At 40.2% G+C, this 25240-nt stretch overlaps 1 protein-coding gene across 2 annotated transcripts in view; it reads right to left on the bottom strand.

The window, feature by feature from the left end:
- DNAH12 (dynein axonemal heavy chain 12) overlaps positions 1–25240 on the bottom strand; it is a 104599-nt gene that overhangs the window by 69822 nt on the left and 9537 nt on the right. For both annotated transcript variants that reach the window (XM_081183904.1, XM_081183905.1), the window contains exons 4-23: positions 25012–25038; positions 24361–24550; positions 22126–22201; positions 20086–20244; positions 19072–19267; positions 17847–18035; positions 15984–16140; positions 15795–15886; positions 13942–14120; positions 11866–12001; positions 10793–10918; positions 10421–10555; positions 8977–9170; positions 8470–8713; positions 7887–8072; positions 7129–7329; positions 6103–6297; positions 5220–5341; positions 4817–5099; positions 1641–1760 (exon numbers count right to left, since the gene is read on the bottom strand). In XM_081183904.1, coding sequence (XP_081040030.1) covers positions 1641–1760; positions 4817–5099; positions 5220–5341; positions 6103–6297; positions 7129–7329; positions 7887–8072; positions 8470–8713; positions 8977–9170; positions 10421–10555; positions 10793–10918; positions 11866–12001; positions 13942–14120; positions 15795–15886; positions 15984–16140; positions 17847–18035; positions 19072–19267; positions 20086–20244; positions 22126–22201; positions 24361–24550; positions 25012–25038 — 3207 coding nt within the window. The remainder of the gene's footprint in view (positions 1–1640; positions 1761–4816; positions 5100–5219; positions 5342–6102; positions 6298–7128; positions 7330–7886; positions 8073–8469; positions 8714–8976; positions 9171–10420; positions 10556–10792; positions 10919–11865; positions 12002–13941; positions 14121–15794; positions 15887–15983; positions 16141–17846; positions 18036–19071; positions 19268–20085; positions 20245–22125; positions 22202–24360; positions 24551–25011; positions 25039–25240) is intronic.

Here is a 25240-nt window from a genome sequence, read left to right as displayed (position 1 = left end):
TTCGTCTTGCGAGGCACCACTGTATTTAACATTACAAAAGTATTTATGTCATTGGGGGTTCATAGGGTAAAATGAACAACAGCTTCTCATATATACTAGAGTGAAATTTCTCAGAAGACAATTTTCAGTGAAAAATCCTCAGGCTTTTTTTCTCCTGAAATTTTCTTCACAAATAGGGTGAAACATTTTAAGAGCTCATTTGTGCACATTCAGTATCTGACATTTATCTGTCCCTCCAAATATTTAGTTGCATTTTAGTTGCATTTTATTAGGATTCATTTTTTAAAAAAATAATTTTTATTAACCGACCAATCAAATCAAATCAAATCAAATCACATCACATAAATTCCAAATTACAAAGCCGAATTTTAAATTTTGTTGAAGGGACCCATATTTCAAGTTCCGAAGGGGGATTCCGATCATCTTCTTGCTACTGCGTTAATGTCCAAATCAGTCCAAATAAAGTTCATAATTCTATCCAGTCTTATCTTGCTGTTTCCACATCTCATCTTGTTCATATATTTTTTCTCTTTTTTCTTTATGATCTCTTCTGATAATCTTCTTAAGCAGATAAACACCAATTACAATCCTGTGTGAATTTTTCCATTCGTCCAATCCTCAAATCGAGATGGTTTCCATATAGCATCGCTTTCATAAATAACATCGCTCTTTCCATCATTAATCGCAAAACTGTCGTTCTTAAGTCCCTCTGAGGAGTCTCACCCACAATATAAAAACAGCTCTATTTCTCCTCCCAGACTTAAGTCCTCCGACAGAACTTGCCAACATGGCGACGGTATTTTTAACTGTGTCATTCCAAAGCCCTTATACATTCCACAATCTTCTTAAAACATGCTTTGGTTAGAATATTTATCTCCACACAGTCATAAATCCACAGCTTAAGTCATGAAAATGACATTTCTGACTTGTGAGGGGTGGGGATTCTTGGTTAATCACTTAGAGGGGGGGGAAAGGAAAGTTTTCCCCCCTCCCCCATCCAGTCCTTTTGCCATACCGAGCCTTGGCGTATCTTCTCATGATTTATCTTGTTCCTCTGACCCATATTGTTTATCAGAGATCTCTTCAGTTAGCAGTCTTTACTCCCCCTCCTTCCTTGAAATATGTGCATTCGCTTCCTCCTAATTATTCCTTTTGAAGTTCTTGCAGCTAGAGGCGCGGATCGGAGACAGCGTCCAGGAGCCCCGAAATCCACAGGAGGGCATTCTGCCTAGTGCCCCCATCCCCACAAATTCGGGGGTGGTATAGGGCACAGCAGGCAAGGGCAGCCCCCCCCCAACCTTGGGGGGGTAGGGAGGCTATTTACTCCCATCACAGCCTCCTAATTACCTCGTGTGGGTCGGAGAGATGTTATTGTCAGCCATCTTCCGATGCGCCCCTAGTGGCCCCTTGAGTATTAGGATTCATTTTTAATTGTTGTGTTCAGTTTTACTTCAAGGGAAAAGGTGGAAAATTGACATGAAATATTTATTTTATGAAATTATATCAAGCATTATTAATTCAAAGAGGCTGGTGACAATTCCATAAACATCTAAATCAAATATGGTTCAGTGTGAACAAAGTACCAAAATAAAGCTAGGAAACATTAAAAGGAAACAAAAAGCTTTGTGCAGTCACCATACCTCTGGGCCACTAGCTATGGCTTCGTGTACTTCACTTGTCCAGAACATCTGTGAGACACAAATAACTACTTGACCAGGCCATTCTCTCACCCAATCTTTTCTTTCTGTTTCTGGATATGCCTAGGAAAAGTAAAAGACATTTCCCAACAGGATCACTACTAACCACTGAAACTATTACACTGAATCATTTATACAACCTATTATGAAATCATAGTTGTTGTTACTGGCATCCATCAGTCTCAGTGTGTCTCTGCGGGTGAAGTCAAATTGTTATGAAATCACTCAGTGCTCACTCCCTTATAAAAAGTATAATGTTTATGTCTGGGTCTCTCACCAACATCTTCCATATGAACCAGTGCAAAAAAGTCATTCATTAGTCTCCCCCTCCTCCTTCTATAATGCGTTTGCATCACAGATTTCCACAGATTAAAAACAGGTAACTGTGTCCAGCATTGTAAAATATTTGTATCTAGGTTGTCTTTTAGATCAGTGATAGGGAAGGGTTCATTGAACCCATCTGAAGGGAGTGTCTCAGGGGCACTAGCAGTATCATGAAGAGGACTGGGCAGTGTCCACTGGAGAAAATAAAGTTCCCCAGATGTTGCCAAACTACAGCTCCCATCATTTCTGACTCTTGGTCATACTGAATTGGAGAGATGGGAGAGTTATGAGTCCAACAACACTTAGAGGGCCACAGCTTCCCCACCCCATTTTAAATAAATGTAATACAGTGGAACCTTGTGTTACGGACGGGATCTGTTCTGGAGGCCTGTCCGTAAGACGGAACTGACGCAAGCTGAAGCACCGTGTCTGCGCACGCATATGACACAATTTAGCGCTTCTGCGCATGCACGAGCGGTGAAACCCGGAAGTAACCCATTCTGGTGCTTCCAGGTTGTCGCAGGACGCAACACGAAACACGTAACCTGAAGCGGACGCAATATGAGGTATGACTGTATATCAGAAAAATCCCCCCCCCTTTTAGTTCTCATTTACATTTTACTAAGAAAGAATTCAATGTATTAGTTGCTATAACAATCCAGTTTTATATGTTGGATGACAGTAAGTGGAACAATATAGAGCTAAGTCCTCACAGATACAAAATTCTCATTGACTTCATTGTTCCATTATGATTTTTGTGTGTGTGTGCAATTCTGCCTCTAGTAACTTCAGTTTTTACTTGCTTAAATAGCAAGAAGAAAAAAGAATAGGATTCTAAAAACAGAACAGAACTAGCCTGAAATCAAATAAACGAAATGCGAGGACTTCCGGGTTGGCGCGATCGGGAAATGGCGGATTCCCTCCGAGCTCCGGAGGGAATCGGCTCAGCGGTGGATGGGTCTTTGCCGTGCCGGCGACACGGGGACCCTTAAAAACCGCAGGCGCGGAAGCCTGCGGACTGAAGACTCGGCGGGTGCCTTAAGCGCCCCCCCTGATTCGCAATGAGCCTTTTTAAAGGCTACGGAGGGGATACAGGGGACGGCGTGGCACTGAGAGTCGACCGCTACCGCCGCTGAGCGAAGCCGCGAGCCATAACTGGAGAGCGCTGACTTCCTTCCTTGAAATTCGGACTGAAAAAAAGAACCCGTGAGTAATTTGGAACTGAACTTTAAAACTTTTACCTTTTGAATTTGAGACGACCGGGGGGTGTGCTAAAAGGAAGTCCCCACACCCCCCCTTGCAGACGATCCAGAGCAACGAAATAAGAACTAAGCTGGAGTGCCTACCCTGTAAAGGGTGAGTTTTAAAAAGACAGTAACTTCCAAGATTTAGAAAGGTAAATTTGAGCAGGAGAGTGGAGTGTTGGAAGAGTTTTTGTTTTGTGGTAAACAACCCTCCCTCCCGGGCCCGGGAGCGACCTGCTTTGGAGCCTGTATAGAGGAGCAGAATTTGACAGCTGTCAAAAGCTGTCAAATGGACTATTAATAGTGGAAAAAAAAATTGCTGTCTAAGACCTCTCCGGATTAAAAGGAGTTACAATTGAACTAAAATTTTGAGAAACAAAGAAACAACAATAGGACAGAGGATTGTTGGAGAAAAGGTTACTCAGTAACCAGATTCCCTCTAGGGGGAATTCTGTGGAATTACAATGGCTGTGGGTGGAAAGATACTGAGAGAAATCGAAAGAATGTTCTCACTGGTGGGAACTCTACAGGAGCAGACTACAGCTATGAGTAAACAATTGACGACCTTGGATTTGGAAACAAGTAGTTCTGCTGAAAGTAATGAGGGCCTGAGTGAGAAAGAACCCACAGCTGAATTTGAAACAATAAGCAAAGAAGAGGAGAAGACAAAACAAGAAAGAGAACAAGTTATCTGGGAAAGTACTAACCAGGAGCTGACATCTGGAGAACACAAGCAAGGAGATTATTGGATTAAATCCACTCAAAGCCTACGAAAGATACAGAAGATGAAAGTGGAGGCCCTGGGACTTTATGGAATTCAGGAGCTCGAAATAAAGAAGTACAATTGGGGCCTCCACATTGACTTTGATTTTGACTTTGATTTTGACTATCAACAAGACTTAGGCCTTGTGGAAATTCCTCAGCAGTTGCCTTTAAATATGGGAAAAGACTATGGACTGATCGGATTGATTGTTAAGGAAATCTTTCGAGACTCGATGATAGACAAAAAGGACTACCAACAAAACCGGCGGAGAGGGACTAAAAGAGAATTGAGAGCCTCGGATATCCGGAATCCAGGCTAAAAACTGTTAATTTGGACATGTCTCGGGAAAGGACGCAAAGCGGGGAGGGGAGGGAGGGAAGAGTTAAATTTAAACAACACTCAAGACCAGGGGGTTTAGTATTAAGAAAATTATGTAAGAAAAATTGAGAAATCGAGGGAAGAGAATTGGGGTCCAACTTAGGGAAATTTATTTTTGTTTTTTATAAAAGGCCTAACATTAAGATGGAAGAAATGCTAACTTGCTGACATAAGTTTGGGAATAGGGATGCAGGGGAGGGTGTGGGGGGAAGTCAAGGACTAGGGTTAGAAAATAAGATTTTCGGGATTTATTCATGTTCGTTGTTTTTTATGTCTGTTTTGGTGTGTTGTTTGTGTTTACATAAAATGTGAAAACCCAATAAAAATATTTAAAAAAAAAAAAAAACAAATAAACGAAATGCATGCATGTTTGGCAAGATCAGATTCTATATATTTAACGGAAAACATACCAGTCTTGATCTTGTAATGACATCATGTATACTTTTCAGCATGATATCTTCCACTTGTATTAGCCACTTCTCCACAGCACCTCGAGCTTCAGAAGTTGAGATTGTTGAAATAAACTCCACCCGTTCACCTTCAGTGCTGAACATTGACTTAATGTCCAGATTGGAAAGAAATTCCAGTTTAGAAATGCCCTCAAAACACTTTTTCAAGTGAGGCTGGACTCTGAGAGGGTCTTTCGTCTCTGACAGGATCTCCAACATTTCATCATTAGACAAGAAGAAAAAGCTGCAAAGAAAGTACAAATGCATTAAGTTTCTATGACTGCATGTATTTGTTTGGAATCAAATACTAATTGAGAATAATAAATATTTATTCTAGCTTAATGACAATCAACACACAGCATACCGAGGGAAAAAGAGACGCTTTTTCTCAAGATATGCATTCAGTCCTCTCATTATTTTGTCCAGAAGTTCATTACAATTCTGAAGCTTTTCCAATAAGCCTGTCAATGAAGTAGCAGCAAGAACCTAAAAAACAACAGGTTATTTAATAAGCACACCTTTCCAGTGGAGAATAAAATTGTAATACAAACAAAATATCAATCCATTGGTCATATAAAAAGACATTGTTTTCTGTTCCGCCCTGCATCCATTGCCTGCAGTGCTGTTTCCTTTTTGCTGCAGCCCACACCATTCATTTCACTGGGTGGGGAATGTGAACTGGGTGGGGAAGACCCCCAGCATACTGCAGATTGGGGAGAAATGAAGACAGTGAGTACTGATTGTATTTGTCCACCTGATCTCTGCCCCTGTTTGTAGATGGACCCACTAACTCTCATCCACAACTTTTGTCAGTTTTTAAAATCTAATTTTTAGTTTCAAGTATACTGAAGTTTTTAGTTACAGTCTACATTTTCTTTGAATTCATAAATATGGTTGGGATACAGAGAGCCTTGAGGGCAGTGCTATTTTTCTAGAAAAAGAGGTGCAGGAACTCATCCTGAATGTCTCCCAATGGCCCCCTCCTGAGGTGCCGGAACTAAGTTCCAGCAAGCTGCCCCTGAAAACAGTTCTGTTTGAGGGTATGTGTAAGATCTTCTGTGTGCTAACAAGGACTGCCTTGATTTTAATTCTGACTGCTATTTTGTATTCTCTGGCAGATATGACCTTTGTGGTGGGCACAATAGCTACAAAAAGAAAGACAAAGAACCTGAAATGTTCTTGTGCATAGTTTAAGAACTTGTGGTTTGTTTCACCTGCTAACTACAGGCTCATCATTACTACTTCACCTTGGGGTCTTTGGCACAGTATTTCATAATGTCTTTCCAGTATCTATCCACCGTCTGGAACTGACGTCCCTCCTCTGGCATCTGTTGCATGATGTCCTCTGAAGAAAATATTGGTTCTAAGTAAAGCCACTGAGCCTGTACTTTCAACCACTCATCGATAGTCTCTTGAATCCTAATCAAGCGATCTTCCCATTCCTTAAAAAACATAGTATAGTTATTTGCATAAGACATACATAGCATGTAAAGCAAAAGACAAAAATAAAAGGCATGAAAATAAAACAACTTATATATATACAGTGGTACCTTGGTTTTCGAACATCTCCATTGATTGTTTCAGTTTTCGAATGCTCTAAACCCGGAAATAAATGCTTTGGTTTTTGAACGCACCTCGGAAGCTGAACATGCCACACAACTTCTGTATTGAGTTTTTAGTTTTCAAACGTTTCGGAACTCAAACCGTCTTCTAGAACGGATTATGTTTGAAAACCGGAACACTCACTTCTGAGTTTGCAGTGTTCGGGAGCCAAAACATTCAACTCGCAAGTCCCTTATTCTTTAATTTTGGGGACAATCTGAGCTACTACTTCTGACCTCTTAACCATGGCTAAGAAAAAGGCCACTCTCTTCCTGCTTGCACAAAATAATTCCCCAGACTTCACCAGCCAGCTTTAATCATGGTTAATGTTTACATCAGGACAGACATGAACCATGGTTAATGCTTACCATAGTTTCAGTTTCATCTGAACTAACCAACAAGTTTAGATGTAGGGTTATATTTTAGTTGCAGTGATTTAAACACTTGAATGACACAATGTTTTGCTTCTTATAATTGAATTGTAAGCTTCTTGGGGTCTGATGAGATACAAACAAATCTGAAAATAAATTTATGAATTTAAGGTTTTTTTAAAAGTCTCAAGAGAAATTGTTAGCTTCCTTCAAGAGCCTCAAAAGTGTACTGTATATGTAAACACACTTTACAAAGGAAGTGAATAAAAAGAAGCTGTATAAATAAAAGTTTACAAATACCTTCATTTGTTTTTCAAAAGGCTTTATGAACGGCGATCCCCTCATTGTTTGGGTTTTTATAATCTGGTCATCCAGAATAGTCTGAATTTCATCGACTGCGCACAGAATATTAACACCAGTCTCACGGTATAAGCTTATTTGGAAGGAAATTGAATCCCAGGTATCCATCATAGTGTGCATTGCTTTCTCTAATGAGAATTCCTACATCATAGGGAAATAAATGGTGTTATTATTATTATTCATTTCAGACAGATTCTTATGTATGAAATTTCATCATATCTGATATCCTTCAAACGTTGTTTGAAGACACATCTTTTTAGAATGGACATTAAATGGCCTTCTTATAATTGGTGTTTAAATTGGGATATCAGATAATGAAGCTACTGTCCAATAGTTTTATTGTTCAAATGCAATGGGTTTTTTAAGAGATATGAAATCTTATATTAGAACCATAAAATTGTAGAGCAGGAAGGGACTCTGAGGATCTTCTAGTCCAAGCCTCTGCAATGCAGAAATATGCAGCTGTCCCTTATGGGGATTGAACATGCAACCTTGGCATTATCAGCACCACGCTCTAACCAGCCGAACTATCCAGGCTGGGTAGTTATATTAACTCAATTGTTAAATTAACAATTTTGACAGTTTTATGGACTGCACATCACTTTCTGAAGCAACTGTCCTAAGAAGCAGAATAGAAGTCTTTTAAATAAATAATAAATCATCTGTACTGGGGCAGAAAAGTTTATGCTTGTTCTTACCTTGCTTGCTCCCATACTTATAGTTTCAAATTTCTCTAGGAAAGGGGTCAAGTTCTGCTTTAAAACCTTTCTTAGGGTAGTTCCAGAATCTGGAGTTAAATCATAGCCAACAATTTCTGACATCTGTTTCCAGTGACGAGCCCTTATGCCTGGGTTACAAAGGATAGTCACCAAAGGGATATTTTCCTGGTTGAGAAAAAAAATATTGCAAAACAACTGTCACCGATGTAACTAAAATCACTTGGAAATTATGTTTTATTCATCTAAAATCTTTAATCCTAGAATTGTAAAGTTGAAAGAGGCCACAAGGAACGCAGGAATCTTTTGCCTGATGTGGAGCTCAAACTCACAACCCACAGATTAAGAATCTTATATTCTATCGACAGAGCTATCCCTTGGACGTAGCTTAGATCTTCAAAGAACTTCTAATGTATCTTATTATTCAATGTTATGGATGTGGGGGATTGTGAGCTTTCATGAAGAGGCCACATATTTTTTCCAAGTGCTCAAATAATATTTGTACAACAGACTCTAAAACATTTTCCATGTTAAGGCCATCTTATTTTTATAGATCTCCAGTTACCTTGAAATCTTTAACTTGCTCCATTACTGCAGTACACATTGAAATAGTTGGGCTGTCCTTCTTTTCTTCCTCTACCCTCTCTTCTACTACTGCTCTCCGCTGCAGCGACTTTTTTCTCTCTAGTTCAGCTTTCTTTAGCTTTTGTTGAAAGAACCTTACTGTCTTATAAATTTCTCGAAAAAACTCATCCACCTCCGTTTCCATACTTTCACCATTGAGATCTAAAAAAGCACCATCCATCCATCTAGCAAAAGAAAAACAACATTTTTAATGCATCATGGGTCATAAAAAGAAACCCATCACATAACATGGTGAAGTAAAATATAAACCATAAGACACCAAGAATTACAGCCTTGTTACATTAGCCAGGAATGCATACTTCTGGACAAACAGAATTACTTAAAACAAAGAAGAATTTAATTTTAAAAAAGAAACTTGGTCACACATTTTTCTATGACAAATAAAAGCACCCTTGAAATTTCAGTCACTTTCTGTATATATAATTACCTTTTTTCAGTCCGCTGCCATTTCAATATAAAAGCAAAAAGTTTTTGGTAGGGCTCAATGTTAACTTTTAAGGTCTCCAACTCTGGGTATTCAGTCTGCTCCCAATTAAAAAGCTTTTCTTCCTTGTTAATGAAGGCAACAGTTTCGTCAGCATCTTGAAGGCGTTTCTGCATTGTTCTCATGTCGGTCACATACTGGAAACAGATTTATCTCTCTTGAGAAATACTGGGCAATTCACTTAATAATGTAGTAGTCCTTAACATTACAAGACAACAGGCTGTATCCAATCTTCTCACCTGTGAGTGCAAGTCTCTTGTGCTAGCAGATGGGAGAGTTTTAATGTTGTGCAACAGACAAATCCAACTGCACTAGCCTTCAGTTAGGCATGTACTTGGGAGTAAGCCCCACTGAACTCAATAGCACTTACTTCTAAATAAATGTGAATAGTGAATCCCCCTAGTTTAATGCAATAATCTTTTCAAGAGGTTGAGAGACTGACAGCTGTAGCTTGTGAGATGAGTGGTTTGATGGTGGACTACCAGCTTCTGCTGCTGAGTACCATGGAATAGTAGAATGGGACCAAATGCCCTTTCTATAAGGTGCAGGATGCAAATAGAGCAAAGCTGACTGCTACTTCAATATCATACATGAAGATGACTAGTGAGTGCCTGCAAGGAGAAAATATATTAGCCCTCATGCTTCCACCCATGCCAGTTAACATTCTGGTAAAGACGCTGAGAGCGGAGATGAGCGCCGCATCCCATAGTCAAATGTGACTGGACTTAACAGTCCAGGGGTCCTTTACATTTGCCTTTACCATTCAATGGAGCTTCAATGTGGAATTTGGAAGTGTACTAGTGAACCACTGTATGAGCTACTGTTGAATTCTTATGGATGGATTTTGTTGGATTTTTTGCTGGGTAAGGTTCAATAACTCATCCCTTCCCTGCTGCAAATAGGCTTGATAAAGTCTTATATTGGCTCCAATAAAGGGCTATTTTCAAGCCTAATTGTTGTGTGGAGGAGTGATCTTCATGGAGACTGCAGTTCAGGGTCGGGGAGGCTGACTCTTACCTCCATAGATGCACTCTCTTGGAAGATCCCTCCCCATACATTAGGCTTGAAAAAAGTCAATAACACTTCTTTTCAAGACTAATTGCTGTTGGGGAAAGTGTGAGTGTGTGGTTATGATGAATGTTGTTTATGCAGTTGTCATGTGTGCATGGCTGCAGGGTGTATGTGTAGTGCCCACAACAGTTTTCCTGGTTTGGGCCTAAAAAGCTTGGTGACCCCTGATCCAAGCAACAAAATTCCATTATGATGTTCAACAGCAAAGTGCTAAATTTAATTAGCATTATAGCACATAAAGCGTCATCGTTACACACAAAGTATGTGTATTCCTTATGCAAAGCAAAAAATCCCCTTTACACCATGTGCCACAGACCTGTTGCATGCGATCCAAATCCTGGTATTCTGTAAACTCATGCATACGACGAGTTTGCCTATCTATTTCCAGTATCAGTTTCTCACGTTTGGCCAATAAGTCACTTTCACCTTTACGTTTAGACCTTTCAATAAGCTATAAGACAGAGAAGTAGTTAGTGGCAGGCATCCATGAGGATCAAGATTTGTGAACATTATCTAGAATCACTATACTACACGATATCAGACCAACTTCAGTTGTCCTCTGATGTTAGACATGACTCACAGAAGGCTTCAAAATCAGCTCTCAAGACTACCAGTATTTCCAACTCTGTAGTCTAAGCATTGCTTTTTCACATAGTGTAGTATCTGATATAAAAATGTGTATATTTACTTCATCATTTTCATCAAAGATGGGATTAATATTCTGAGGCCATAGTAGGACAGTGGCATTCAGTGACAATCCTTCTGGGTCAAAGGTAAAAACATCTAGGAGGTAGTTCATTCGCCGTTGACTTTCCTAGAAAAGTAAATAGTTAAATAGTTTATATCTATTTATAAATTAACAGGAGCCACCATTTCTTGCAGCCTGTCTGAAAGTTATCTTTCCTCCATGCAGGCCTCATGCTAGGAGGCCCCCAAGTAGCTTATAGCCCACCAAACAGTCTGAGTTGCTCTTAGGCCCACTGCCCACCTTCCCCTCCAGAACAGAAACTAAATCCATTGCTTTGGCAAACAGCTGCTGCTGTTGCCCCAGAAGAGCCCACATATTCAAAGGGGAGAGATTCAAAAGGCAAGCTGAACCCAGTGGGATAATGCAGCTTCCTAACTGGATGCAGTGAGGCAATGCAGTCTTTACCCTGCTCCTGGATGGATGGGGGTTGTTCTCTCTTTACTGAGACAATGAAAGGGATGCTTCAGAGTTCAGTTGAGAAAGACTGGTGGGATCTTCCTTTCCCCCCTTCCTTCCCAAGAACCCAGCATAGTTGGGATTTCTGTACTTACTTGTGTTCTATCTTCCCACCCCAAGATGTCTTAAGGAAAGAGCCCCTCCCCTTTTAGTGCATGTAGAACTTTCTATTGTTTTTCCTTCTCTCTTTTCCCATAATTGTGTGTGTGTGTGTCCCCCTAATGTTAAGTCCAGCAGATTTGTTTTTCCTTTGCCCAGTCATCCAAAGAAGCCAAACCAAAATGGTTCAGTAATTTCCTTGAGGATTATATGTACCCATCCCTCAGGTTGGATAGGGTTGCAGCTGTACAGCCTGAGCAGGTTTACTTGGTGAGTAAAGCTTATTGGGTTCTACTATGCTGGCGCTTACCGTACACATAGTGACAGAAGGCAGAAGGAACAGCACAAAATGAAAAGCCAGTTGAAGTTAAATGGCTTTAAATCAACATCCTACCTATGATTGTGCATTTAGTTTAAAAACAACAACAACCCAACCCTAAAAGTATATGATACCTTACCTTGATCCTTTCATATAAACTGTGGATTCCTACGGTTTTAGCCTTGTCTATATATACTATGCTTTCCATCATTTCTTCTGTTGTCTCAGGAGGTTTTAATGCACGTACTTTGATGGTCTCAAATTCCTTGCATATCCTAAAAAAATATTGTTATGTTGATATATGCCAAAGTTTAAGAGACATAATTTGTTTTTTCCTTGAACCATAAACATTATTATTTAACTTATCTCATCGGGGAGAGGGGGAGTAATTGCATTTAAGGAAGCTCTAATGAATTCAACAGAGCTTACTCCCAGGTAAGTGTATCTGGAAATGCAGCTTTGAAGATGGGGGAAACACACATGGCTATGACTGCCACCTAGTGCTCAAGCTTCAAGACAGAATACAGAATCCATAAGCTGTGAAAATAACTCATTTAGAAGCAATGTATCACCATTCAAAGCAGTTCATCCACCTACCACTATGGAAGGCAGCTTTGACAGAACTATTTGTCTCAGTCCCAACTTGCATTTCAATGGCCTTCAATACTCAATCTGACACATTTGATGGCACATTTCTCCACCATCTTCCAAGGCACTGGGCTACCCGCCTTAGGTCAAGTAGACCTGCCTCCCTTCACAATCTTTCCCCAGCTATTTGCATAGTCTTTTGCACCGTTTAAAACTTAGTTGTTGCTGTTTTGCTTATAGAATTTTATTTATTTACAGATTTACTTATTTTCAGCACTTGCAATGCCATCTTCCAGGAATAAGCCTTCCAAGGTGGCTCACAATATATGAAAGCACAAACTACTATTTGTAAAATTACGGTCTAAATGCTTAGCAGTATTATAGTCATCAGCATTTAATATGACATAAGACAGTTAAACATATGCTAAATACAAAACCAAGAATGCTAGTAATGTGAAAGTAAAAAGAGCCGCAGTTAAATAAGAAACACTAAGATATCAATTAAAAGCAGAATCAGTGGTTTAACTGAGAACTGGCACTGTCGTTCCAGCAGCTGCTAACACTTCACTGCAGTGGCAAGGGTAGTTATTCATGCTGGAAAAAAAGATATGAGCACTGGGAGTCTAGCACCCAATTCTATACTGTACCAGTGGAGGCTGGTCTCCTAGAACAGAAGGGGCATTACCCCATCCAGCAACTTAGTCTTCCTTCATCCAGCCTTTCCCCCCATCTGCCTTCTTACTTACATCTAGACCAGTTCTCCTCCTTGGTCTTAGTGTTGTAACTGTAGAACTCACCAAGGAGAAGGATGGAGGCAAAACGAGAATTGGGAACCCCCAAGAAGGCTTGGAGCCCCGGGATTGGTGGTGGGACAATGATAAGTAGTCAGAGGGAGAAGAGCAAGAAGATTGGGGGGATGTGTCAGAAGCTGAAGAGGTAACAGGGTTTAGTGAGGAGGGAGGGTCTGCGGCAGGAAGAAGTCCAGAAGCAGAAGGGGAAGGGGAAGCAAGAGAGGAGGGAGACTAAGAGGCAGAGATGAGTCAGGCTGATGAAGAATGACAGGGATCTCCCCCTCCTGTTGTGACAAGTTCCCCCTCCCCACTGGACTCCCAGAGGCATGAAGCAGGAGGACCAAAGGCAGGCACACTGGTATAGTCTCAGATTGCTTGGGAGAAACCCTGGAGAGGAGACCTGGGCAGCTGTAGGAAGGCAGGGACCTTTAGTCTCTGGTAGACCTACCAAAGAGAGTCGCTGTGCTCATGAGGCCTAGCACTCCTGTACAGAGTGCTTTTCTAATCAAGAGTTAACTGAACCTACTCCGTGTGATTTACTGCGGGCTCGCTTCTGGCAGAACTCATTGGTTCTGCCTGTCATTGGTTCAGGCTCCAACTACTGTTGACCAGCCTGTCTTCTGTCCTACCAGCCCCAAAGGGCAACAGTCACTACTGTACTATGCGGACATCATACAGCAGAGCTTAAGGCCAGGATCGCAGTGTGCAGCAATAGTGAATTACAAGGGTTATTCTAAAGAATAATACACAAAGTGGGGTGGGGTGGAATTAACAATGTTATGCATATGGCAAAAACTATTTTAAGTGAAAGATGATTAATAACAAGATTTACTTACATTTTATTTTCCGATTTGTGATTTTCTGCTATTATGTACAATAATTTATTTGCAAAGCTCTTTGCCTTGTCGCTCAAACCTTGCTTCAAATCTTCACAGTCTAATCGCACCATAGGGAAATGAGCAATCATTGGCAAGCTCATTATTTCCTTTGCAAGACTGAAAAAGTCATCTATAAACTTCAAAAGAACATTACATTTGTTAATTTAAACTGCAGTCTTTAAAACATGTACGTTCTTGAATAGGACAACAATCCTATACAGTATACCAGGGGTGGGAAATTTCAGGCATGCAGGCCAAATGTGACCCTTGAGACTTCTCTATCCAGCTCTCAGGACTCTGCCAAGGCAACATTTCTTACTGGCCCTACTCCACACACCCCTTTAGTAATTTCCCTGGCTGGCATGGATCCTTGAATTGTGATAATGATTTGTGCTTGCCTGGAGGGATTTGTGTGTGTAGGCTTCTCTAGGACTGAAATGCAGTGCACCATACAAAAGTAAGAGTCACATCCGTTGCTCTATCCAACCAAGCAATCCCTGGAGGATTGTCCTTTATAAAATGATGTGGTTGTAAGGATTGCTGCAGTCTTCTTTCTGGCCTCCTATTGTCTCCCCTTTGTCCACTCACATACACACAGTGCTCTGCTGCCAAAATGTCTCATCTCTCTTGCTACAGATAGGACAGAATGTGGAGTTTCAGAACTTCCACTGCCTTTTAATACAGTACAACTGAATTAGACTTGGAGAACAGGAGATGAAGGGCATTCCAATAGCAGCAAATACATTTTATCTATTCTTGCAGAACACAAGCTGCCAGCTGTGCTGCTGGGAGCTTGGAGCTAAAGTCCAGCCTGCTCCTTAATAACCACCAAGAGGGGGTCAGACTATGGGAGGCACTAACAAACAGGCCTAGCATCAGCACCTGGGCCAGTATGATTATGTCAGAGTTCATGGAAGCGGGGTTGGTGCTGGTCACCTCAGCCTTCTTTCTTCTCTTTTAAAACTACGTTTCCGACCACAATTCAAAGTGTTGGTGCTGACCTTTAAAGCCCTAAATGGCCTCGGTCCAGTATACCTGAAGGAGTGTCTCCACCCCCATCATTCTGCCCGGACACTGAGGTCCACTGCCGAGGGCCTTCTGGTGGTTTCCTTGTTGCAAGAAGCCAAGTTACAGGGAACCAGGCAGAGGGCCTTCCTGGTAGTGGCACCTGCCCTGTGGAACACCCTCCCACCAGATGTCAAAGAGAAAAACAACTACCAAACTTTTAGAAGACATCTGAAGACAGCCCTGTTTAGGGAAGCTCTTAATGTTTAATAGACTATTGTATTTTTATATTCTGTTGGAAGCCGCCAAGAGTGGCTTGGGGAAACCAATAAATTATTATTATTATTACAGGCAGGAAGCAGTGGGCAGACATGTACATGATTACGGGGGCTAATTTAATTATTTTTCCTTTTTTTAAAAAATATCATTGTTGCAACAAAATTATACTTCTTCCTATGTAAATGTGTTCAGCCCTAGGGCAGCAGAATCAAACACCATTTTATTCCTACAGACATGATGATGTCATGATTTAAATGACAAAGAAAAAGAATAGGTTTTTTTAAATCGGGGCTGGAAAACATGGGGGGGTTGCTCTAACATATCAAAATATCTAAACAGTTGTAAATCATGGGAAAGAGTGTGGGGGAGAAGAGAAATGTTACTTATGTGCTTCACAACTGAAGTCATACACATGTGGCTGTCTAAAAGGGGGTGCAGATGGCATAAGACTGCTAAATCCAGAGACAAAACATACTTAACTACAACTTTGCAAGCTGGATTTACCTGTAATTATATAGGGAAATTACCTCTGTATATTCATCAAAACTATGCTCCTCAGTTACAAATTCTCTTATTCGATCATCTGCAGTCCCATCTACTAGCCAGCCATATTTGTCTACTGCAAAGCAACAATCACAATAAAAGTTTGTTAACTATTATTTTGCAAGGTTATTTTGAGACCACTATATTTCAAAGCTCCACTTAAAATGACTTACAATAATAATCCAACTGTGCTTTTGGCCCTTTCAAGTTTTCATTAATTGCTTCCCTCAGTACAGAGTTTGCCCATGATATAACGTGCTCAGGAAGTTCCGTATCAATAGTTGCAACTGTGGTCCCACCGGCTAGCCAGGAATGTACTGCCTGGACACTCTGTTCAAAACACGCAAGAGTTCTTTAAGGCCTTTAAATTGCGATTTCATGATTACTAGCAATAATAAATAAACTTGTCAATGATTCCTTAAAACACATCCAAAAGAATAACTTAACTTTTAGAAAAGTTTTATATCACCTTACAGTGATCAACATAAATTTAATATGCACTTAGAATTACTTGTGAGTAAACATGCGGCACATTGCTTTTTTAAATGAAATTGTTCTCTAAGCCTCTTTGCAATTTGTTTCGGATCTCACTGTTCAGCTATTTTGCTTCAACAACAGATTCTGCCATCACACTTTGGATACTTTCAAATGGAAGCTTTATAGTACAAATGGGCTGTTCAGGTTCTGTTCTGTGTGCTTGATTAACACGTTACATTCCACACGTTCTGTTTGGATATTTGCTGCTAATCAGACATTTCGTGCCCAGTGAGTGCAGCTTCACAGAATGTGTCTGGGCTCTGTTATTTTGTCCGTACCCTCAACTGCTCCTACCGCACCCTCCACTACCCTCTTCCATTCTGACATTTGTGTAGGTATTTCTGCCTCTGTGTATAGGCACATTTTCCCCTTTAAAAAATGCACAACAGCACAAGAATAGATATCTCTCATTAGGCAAAACGGAAGGCTGTATTCTGGGAGAAGGGGAGAATAGCAATTTCCATTTGTTTGTTTTTTAAATTTTAATACTGAGGTCTTGAACCAGAGTGATAGGTATATCAGTCTGTAGTTTGGAGTGAGATGGATGACAATGCCCCAAAGAATTAGGAACACCCCACAGGAATAACCCTTACCACTACCAACACAATCACACATTCTCCCACCCCCCGAATAAACCACAGCCATAATGAAATACTAATAATGAGGTCATATACATGACCTCCATTTTTTTTAAGCACAATGTGTTTCCAGTTTTCTCCAGAGTGAATAGTTTCTTCAAATCAGGTTGCTGAAATATGGGTGTGCTTTTAGCACATGTGGTCTGCCAGAAACAAAATGTCTTGGTCATGCTGAGATAAGCAGCAAACAGAAGTTGGGAGCGCTGACAAAGGACACCCACCAGAATCTCACCAACCCCAAAAATGTGTTAATGAGGCTCCATACCCCACAGTGACTGTGGATGTACAGTGGTACCTCGGTTTTCAAACGCCTCCGTCGACAAACATTTCGGTTTTCAAACGCTGTAAACCCAGAAATACTCCAGTTTTCGAACATGCCTCAGAAGTCAAACATGCCAAGTGGCTTCTACTAATCTCAAGAGCTCTCTTGCAACCAATTTGTTTTTGTGACTGTCTGTGCTTTGGTTTTTGAACATTTCAGAACTCAAACGGTCTTCCAGAACACATTACGTTAGAAAACCGAGGTACCACTGTATAATAATTTTTATTAATTTGATTCTTTGCAGAAGAGCTCAGTCTGCTAAAATGAATAAAAAGTATGGGCTGGCATTTGATGACAATGATGTTGTGGGGACAATGCAAAAAAAAAATAATGTCCAAGCACGAGCAGCAGGGATTTCACAACAAACTCCCTTCTGGGAAAACCCTTGCTTTTTGCTACAGATGACTAATGAATACATTCAACAGTGGAGCTGGCATGTAACATTTATGATTACCTGTGTTCAATTGAAATCTATAGAGGTATAAGTTATTTAAATTCTTAAAGAATTTATGAAATAAAGTAACAACATATTAAACAACCTGCAGAGTCTGTGAAATCAAAAGAACTATAAACAAAATAGCTTCTTCCAGATCTTGAAACGATGGATAGAAGTCCATTTTCTCATCATCAAAAGTTAGCTCCATCTTAAACAAAGGCAGACGTCTTTGGTCTTCAAGATCAAATAGTTTCACATAAGCCTCAACCGTTCTTTTCAATAATTCCTTTAGCTAAAAAATACATAAACCACAGGTAGATTTCATTGCACGTGGCCAGTAAATAACCACATAAAGCTAACCCCCACTCCCAATCATAGCAAGTTCATGCAAACAAGTATTTTAGAGACATCTAAATAATTATTCTAATACACCAGGCCTAAAATCTAGTTCAGCATTAAGGATTCCAAATTATATTAAAATGCAAATTCTGAAATTTCAAGTAAAGCATGAACATTTAGAGCAACAAACCACAGGAACCATCTGTACCACCCCTCGGGTGCTAACAGGAGGGGATTCTCTGCTGCCACTTTTCTGGCAGGTGTGCAGCCTAAATATTATGTCTGCTTTGGGGCCCTCACTGGTAGAGAATTGCATTTATTAATTTAAACCATTTATAACCTGCCAATCTGCTGAAACACTCAGAGCTCAGATTAACTAAAATGCTAATTTGTTTCATGCTGAATATTCAGAATGACACCTAACATTGTATGGCGAAATATTTTCTCCGGCTTTTAAAAAAGTAACATTAATCTCCAGCTGCTGGGGGACAATAAATGTTATCATATATATATATACACACATACATACACATACATATACATACACCCACACCCTGACGCACTGAACTCTTGCAGGTACAGATTTTTTTTTTCTTTTTTGCCAATTAATTTTTCTTAGTTTTCAAAAGTTTTAACAAATTTACATCCAATACAAATTCATTGTTGACTTCCCCAAAAACGCTCAACAACTTTTGTGTCTGGACTTATAGTTCTTGAAATATAGCAAGCCTACTGTTCCCTTCTCCCACCTTCTTGCTGCAAAAGTAGTACATACTATAGAAGTAGAGTAAAGCAGGTACACAATTTCTGATTCACAAACAAAGCTCTACTTCTTCCACAAGAGGGTTTGTATGCATTTCAACGAAGGCAGAGGGTTCTTTGTCTGTTAAAATTATCTGGGAACTCAGGACTTCTGAAGATGCACAGTGGGGCAACAGAAGCTCTGGATAGGACACACATTTGTTACTGACATGAAAAATTAGTCTTACCTGATTAGACATAAGTGTAGACACACAATTATAGAAACTATCAACTTTGTCGGGCTTTACACCCTCCAGGGCTTCTTTTCTAGTGAAGAGATTGATAACCCTCGGGTACCATGTGTTTAATAACTTTTCTTCAGTTTTTAAGCAGTTTATAGACACATCATTCTGAAGAGATTCATACTCAATTGGGCCCCTCGACCTATATATTAAGAAGAGAAGACTGGTCTGGAAAGGGAAGCTGCATTGAAACACATCTAATTATGTTGCTTATCAGAAAAAATGTGATCAGCATACACAATGAAAATGTAATGTTAAAGAATTAAACACTGAGCCCATATCTTATATATCAAGACTCTTGAGCACATTGGTTGCAAAAAAAAAAAAAGCCTCCAAACCAAAGATAACACAAATAGGACCTTCAACAAAACATTGCAGTATGACACGCTCCTATTCAGGGTTCCAGTCAGCTGGTGATACCCACTTCCAGGACACTCCGTTCCATTCCCCATTTCCTTTCAGTTTTCTGTCAGTCTCTCAACAATCAGCATTTTGTGCCCGCTGAGCGTGGTCAGTACTCATAGGGCTGTTTTTGGTTTCCCCCACTTAGGTCCCCCCCTAAATATTTTTGTACTTCTGAAAACCTTGAAGTTTCCCCCAAGACTGCCAATACCTCACTCTTTTGCATGAGGGGTGCCCCTTTGACTATATAAGGACCCAGAGAGAGAATGAATTTGCCATTAATATATAGGAAAATAATAGTTATAGGATAGCGTAAGTGCAGCAACATTTCATTTTGGCTGCCTTACATGACTAGCATGTAAAGATATTAGACTACAACCTTAAACTCATTTACTAGGGAGTAAATCTAATGGAATTCAATAGGAATTGTGGTCTTAGTATGACACATTAAATATAATTTTTACATAAAATAAACTGAAGTTTAATGCTATGTGAACCTAATTAGAATTACACGTACACACCATATTTAGAATATTAATGCAACAACATCAACTTTACCTGAAATTTGACACATCTACTACAAGTAACTTTGAAAAGGTTTTATAACCAATATCCAGTAAAATTCTTAGAGTTGGGTGCAGAATATGTAGATTTGCAAATATCTGTTTTCTTGCTTGTAGAAAGCTTTTATGCCAGGGTCTGGAAAAGTCTAATCCTCTGAGAGAGGAGGAAATGAATAAAATTAAGATATTAAACAGAAGCCCATGCAACAAAGCTTAATCAGAAATAGAAGTGGATCATACATAACTTCTGCCTTTAAAACCTCCAATGTATGAAGATGGCTTGGTACTATCTCGGTTTTCAGGCAAGGGGTTCATCATATACCTCACCCAAGGAGCCAGAATCTAAGTTGCACCATTTCACCTACTGCTTAAGATCCTTTAATATTCAGAAAGTTTCTAGCTAAGAGGACAGAGTGCACATTTCTAACATAAGAACAGAAGGAGAGGCTGCTTGATTAGGCCAGTGGCCCTTCTGGCCCAGCAACAGAGGTAAACCAGATGCTTATGAGATGCCCACAAGCAAGATCTCAGTGCAACAGTATTCTCTTTGGCCGCCTGTGCTGCGGAGAGCAGCCACAGCCAGCTTTTGTGCATTTCTGCCTGCGTGGACATGGCACACAGCCAATGGCTGGCCAGGCGGCAAGGCACTGCCCCTCCAGCAGGGCCTCTGATTGGCCCATTTATTTTTGACTTTCTGGCAGGGAATCCAGCTCAGTACTTCTGCTGGCTGGGTAATTCCCTTAATGGCTGGCAAGCGCATGAGTTTCTGCCGCTGGCGGTGGTGGATGGGGTGAAGGTCCGTAACCACCTGGGAAGGGTGAGCGGCCATTCTCTCCCCCCTGTGGTTTCCAGCAACTGGTATTCAGAAGCATACTGCCTCTCTGCGGTTTCAAAAGTTGAAATTCCAATAATCTCAATCATTTAATTCAAATGCTATAAATAAGGGCGATTGGGGGGGGGGGACTACTGCAGCAAATTAAATGTTTCAGATCATTTAAAGAAAGTGCTATGTTTCCCAATAAAAAATAAAACATTTCCAGTTTTTAAAAAAGAGGTTTCAGTTTGTGATTATCCATCACAATGGAGTACTCAACTCCAAGCCACAGCATTGCTCGTTTTAATATCTGACAGGTCATAGCAGAGGCAACCTTTCCTTAGCTTTTCCTGCATAGGACCCATTTAAAGGAGTGAGAGTATTGCAACATCATGTTCTTGCACATGTTGCATTCATTTCAGCAGACACATGAAAAAGTATGCTCTCTTTGGTGATGTTAAAGGCCTAAGGTATACTTTAGTTCTTGCACATGGCATCCACAAATTTAATCACAAAATATATTATTAAAGCTGCAGCCAGTGTATCCCCTCCTATCTTTGTGGCCCAGGGTCACACCCTCACAACCTGCCCACACCTCCTGCTGTAACTAATTTCATATTCACAGTCTTAATCCATTTTAAAGGTATACAAGGACATGGAAACTCAATTTTCAAGAGATTATATTTTCAACCCCTAGCCTCATATTCCAGTGATCTTTTTGCTGCTCCAACTGCATATGCACACTCAAATGGAATAATGATGTGGAACGTCTATGAAATTTTGTTTGAAAAATCTGCCCTTTGTTTTCAAATGACCATAATTTGTCATTATGTCTGAACTGGGACAAACTGTAGTTAATTTTAAATATGGCTGAAACCATGGTTTACAATCATAGATCGTTCAGATCGATCATAGTTAACACTAATTGCAATTCCCAGTTTGGACATAATGACAAACTTGGTTAGCAAAAAACGGGGGGGGGGGGGAACGCTTCCAATCTCTTCCTTATATTTGCACTAAAGCAGGGGAAGCAAGAGTAGGCCCATGTCTCCAACACAAAACTATGACTTAGTATGATGTCTAAACCAGCTCATAGTGAATTACCATCTCAATATTAGCCACCAGCAAACTACAGGTGTGAGTAGGGTGCCTTGTACTGGGTATACATTCAAATGGTGGGTTGATTAGACCCTAAAGCATTCATTAATTTAATTTACTCACATAGGTTCAACCGGCAAAGGTTCCTCTTTCTCATATTCAAGCAATTTTACGTTTGGTTTGACAAGAACACTTCGCACTGTAACATATGTATAAATTGTAACATTTATACAACTGAAGGGAGTAACAATATTATAAATTAGGAAACATTATTTTAAAGAATGCTACCTCATTTTTTAAAATTTCCTACTAACCAAATCAACAGGACTTACATTTTTTAATGTGTTCCCTCAGGTACTACGGGAAAACAGCTTTTACATTTTATATTAGCACATTTGTTAAGTAAACAGAGATTTTGATTTTTTTAAAAAACAACATATTGACATGTGTCAAGTAAGGGTACAGATGTTGGTTTCTGTGTGTTGCCACTGTGCAGTGCTCTTGGAATCACAAGACTCTTTTGCATTCCAGAGACATTCCAGACTGTTGGAAGTCTCACGGAAGACAGGAGACGGATGTGATGTTACTGGTTTCCTGTTTCTTTGTTGTTCAGTTGCTCTCTGCTCTCACAGAGAGAGGATGTTTCTTTTCTGTCTGCGTAGCGAGAAATAAAACTCTTTAGCCATGTAGCTCATACTATCTCGTCCTTCCCTGTGCTGGATACTCTGCGTAATGGGGGAACATGCTTGGAGCCTTATCAAAGGCTCAGGTTGTTAATCATCGTCAGAGGAATAGACCGGAGGAGTCACTCGGTCGAACACTAGTCTGACAGCAGTGTGGAGACTATAAAATCCCAAGCTCAAGTCTTGCCTTAACTATGAACTCACTTGTATCCTGTTCCCAACAGGGGTCATCCAAATACCCCTGGAAAACCCACAAGCAGGTAAACCACCATCTCTTAGCCTCAGCCCCCACCTACAATATAGGGACGATAATAATGGCAGTGGTGTAGTACAGGTAACTCGCACCTTAGAATCACTAAATCATAGAATCGTACAGTTGGAAGGGACCATGAGGGTCATCTAGTCCAACCCCCTCCAATACAGGAATCTTTTTCCCAATGTGGGGCTCAAACCCATGATCCTGAGATGAAGAGTCTCATGCTCTACCAACTGAGCTATCTTACGTGATCACAGCTCTGCGCAGGTACGAGGGGTGGGGAATAAATAAATGAAGAGTGGAAGAAACCTACTCTCCATTTATTTATTCCCAAACCCACTCATGCAGAGCTGCGATCAAAGGCTTACCCGGCTTTGGGAAGGGGTAAGTGAGTGCTCTGGGATGCTGTCAGAGCACTAATTCTTCCTTGCTAAAGCTGGGTAAGGCAGGCACCAGGCTTTGGGCAGGAAGCGTGAGGGCTCTGGCAGTGTCCTAGAGTTCTCGTGGCTTCTCCCCAAAGCCTGGCGCCTGCTTACCAGGGTTGGTGAATTGAGTGGGGACATGGCTCTAGAACACTGCCAGAACCCTCATACCTCCTTCTCAAAGCCAGGTAAGCATGCATTTACATGTGGATCCCCAGAACCAAACACTTGCTTAAGATGCAAGTTATTTAGAATGCTGGACTATGAACTTCCCTGGGTGGCCATGGACTCACTATCTCTCAGACTAAAATACTTCTCAGGGTCATTGTAAGATGGGAATGAGAACTATGTGCACTGCCTTGGGGTCATTGAAGGAAAGGCAGGATATAAAAGTTAAAAAAAAAAATTACTACAGTTGTTGACAGCACTACAGTGGTACCTCCGGTTGAGGACAGGATCCGTTCCGGGGCTCCGGTCGGATCCTGAGGTTTCTGCAATCAGAGGGACCGCTTCTGCGCATGTGCGCGGTGCGGTAGAGTGCTTCTGAGCATGTACACGCGGTGAAACACTTCCAGGTTTGCCGCTTTCAAAATCCAAAGTTTATGTTACCCGACGGTAACATTAGCAGAGGTGCTACTGTACTGAGGTGATGTATGTGATGTGCTATGCAAATACCAACAATTACGAAGAACAAAAATAAAAGCATGCTTTGAAGAAAATTAGAATGCAGAAAACGTCATAAAGACAAAAATTAATGTAGTTTTTGGTACCTCTTTTGTCAAGATTTTATGTAGCTGAAAGCTATTATTGTTTGATTTACATTACTGCTCCTCTAAAATAAAATACCAGCTATAAAATATGCTTTATGTTCTACAAAAGCATTTGTAGGTATATATGGGGAAAATAACTTGCTAAGGGATGTTTTGCAGTATCAACATAAACATAAGGTGGAATATAACTTGTATAGACATGAGACAATATTGCTAGTGGAACTCACCCATGTATCTCTTCATGCTCATTTCATAATCATTTGTTATCTCAGCTAAGAGCTCCTCCACCAATTTCATTCTGCCCTTGCCTTCCATTAGATTATCAGGTACCAAAGTGAGCATGGAATCTAACCACTCTTGCTGAATAGGCACTACTGGATTACTTTCAACACAATTCTTCAAAAAGAGATAGTTGTTCTGAAATGACATGACAATGAAAATGAAATGACAATGACAATGAAATGATCATGAACACAATCTGGTTGACATGACCAGATCAGTTATTAAGGAAATTAGGCAACTTTCTTTCAGTTAAATGCAAAAAATGTATTAGCAAAAAAGTAAAAAAGTAAACGTTGCTTGACTATATAATCTAACACCTAGAATACAAAACAGCATAAATTATATTGGTTTAGCTCAGCACACAGTGCATGAGTAAAGAATACTAGGGAGGGGAAAAGCAGCTCAGTTGTTCACATGGTCCCAGTAAACCATAGTTTGGCTTACTGTGACCTGCAAACCAGGCCTACATTACTTCTCCATATAGAGATCAGCAACTAGATATTGGACATATTTACATAATTTCTAATTCCTTATGTACACACTCTTTAGAAAGAATCTATCAGAATCTTGCAACAAGTTAAAAAAACAACACTTACTCTTATTTGTTTCTGCTCACTGTTCATCTGTGGGGGAAATGCAACAAAAATATGTTATATAAATCAAGAAATAATCACAAAATAGAACAAGAAATCATTTGTTTGCAGTGGCACCCAGTGAGGGTAAGCATGTTTTTACTGATAACTGCTGGGAGAGGTCATTTCATTCAGCACCAGGCTACTGAGCACTTCCTGGCTGGTTGGTAGATGCAATACACGTAAGGGCTGC

The sequence above is a fragment of the Podarcis bocagei genome (assembly GCF_964188305.1).
Source record: "Podarcis bocagei genome assembly, chromosome: 2".
In the NCBI taxonomy this organism is placed as follows: Eukaryota; Metazoa; Chordata; class Lepidosauria; order Squamata; family Lacertidae; genus Podarcis; species Podarcis bocagei.
This window is presented reverse-complemented; position numbering and strand designations above follow the sequence as displayed.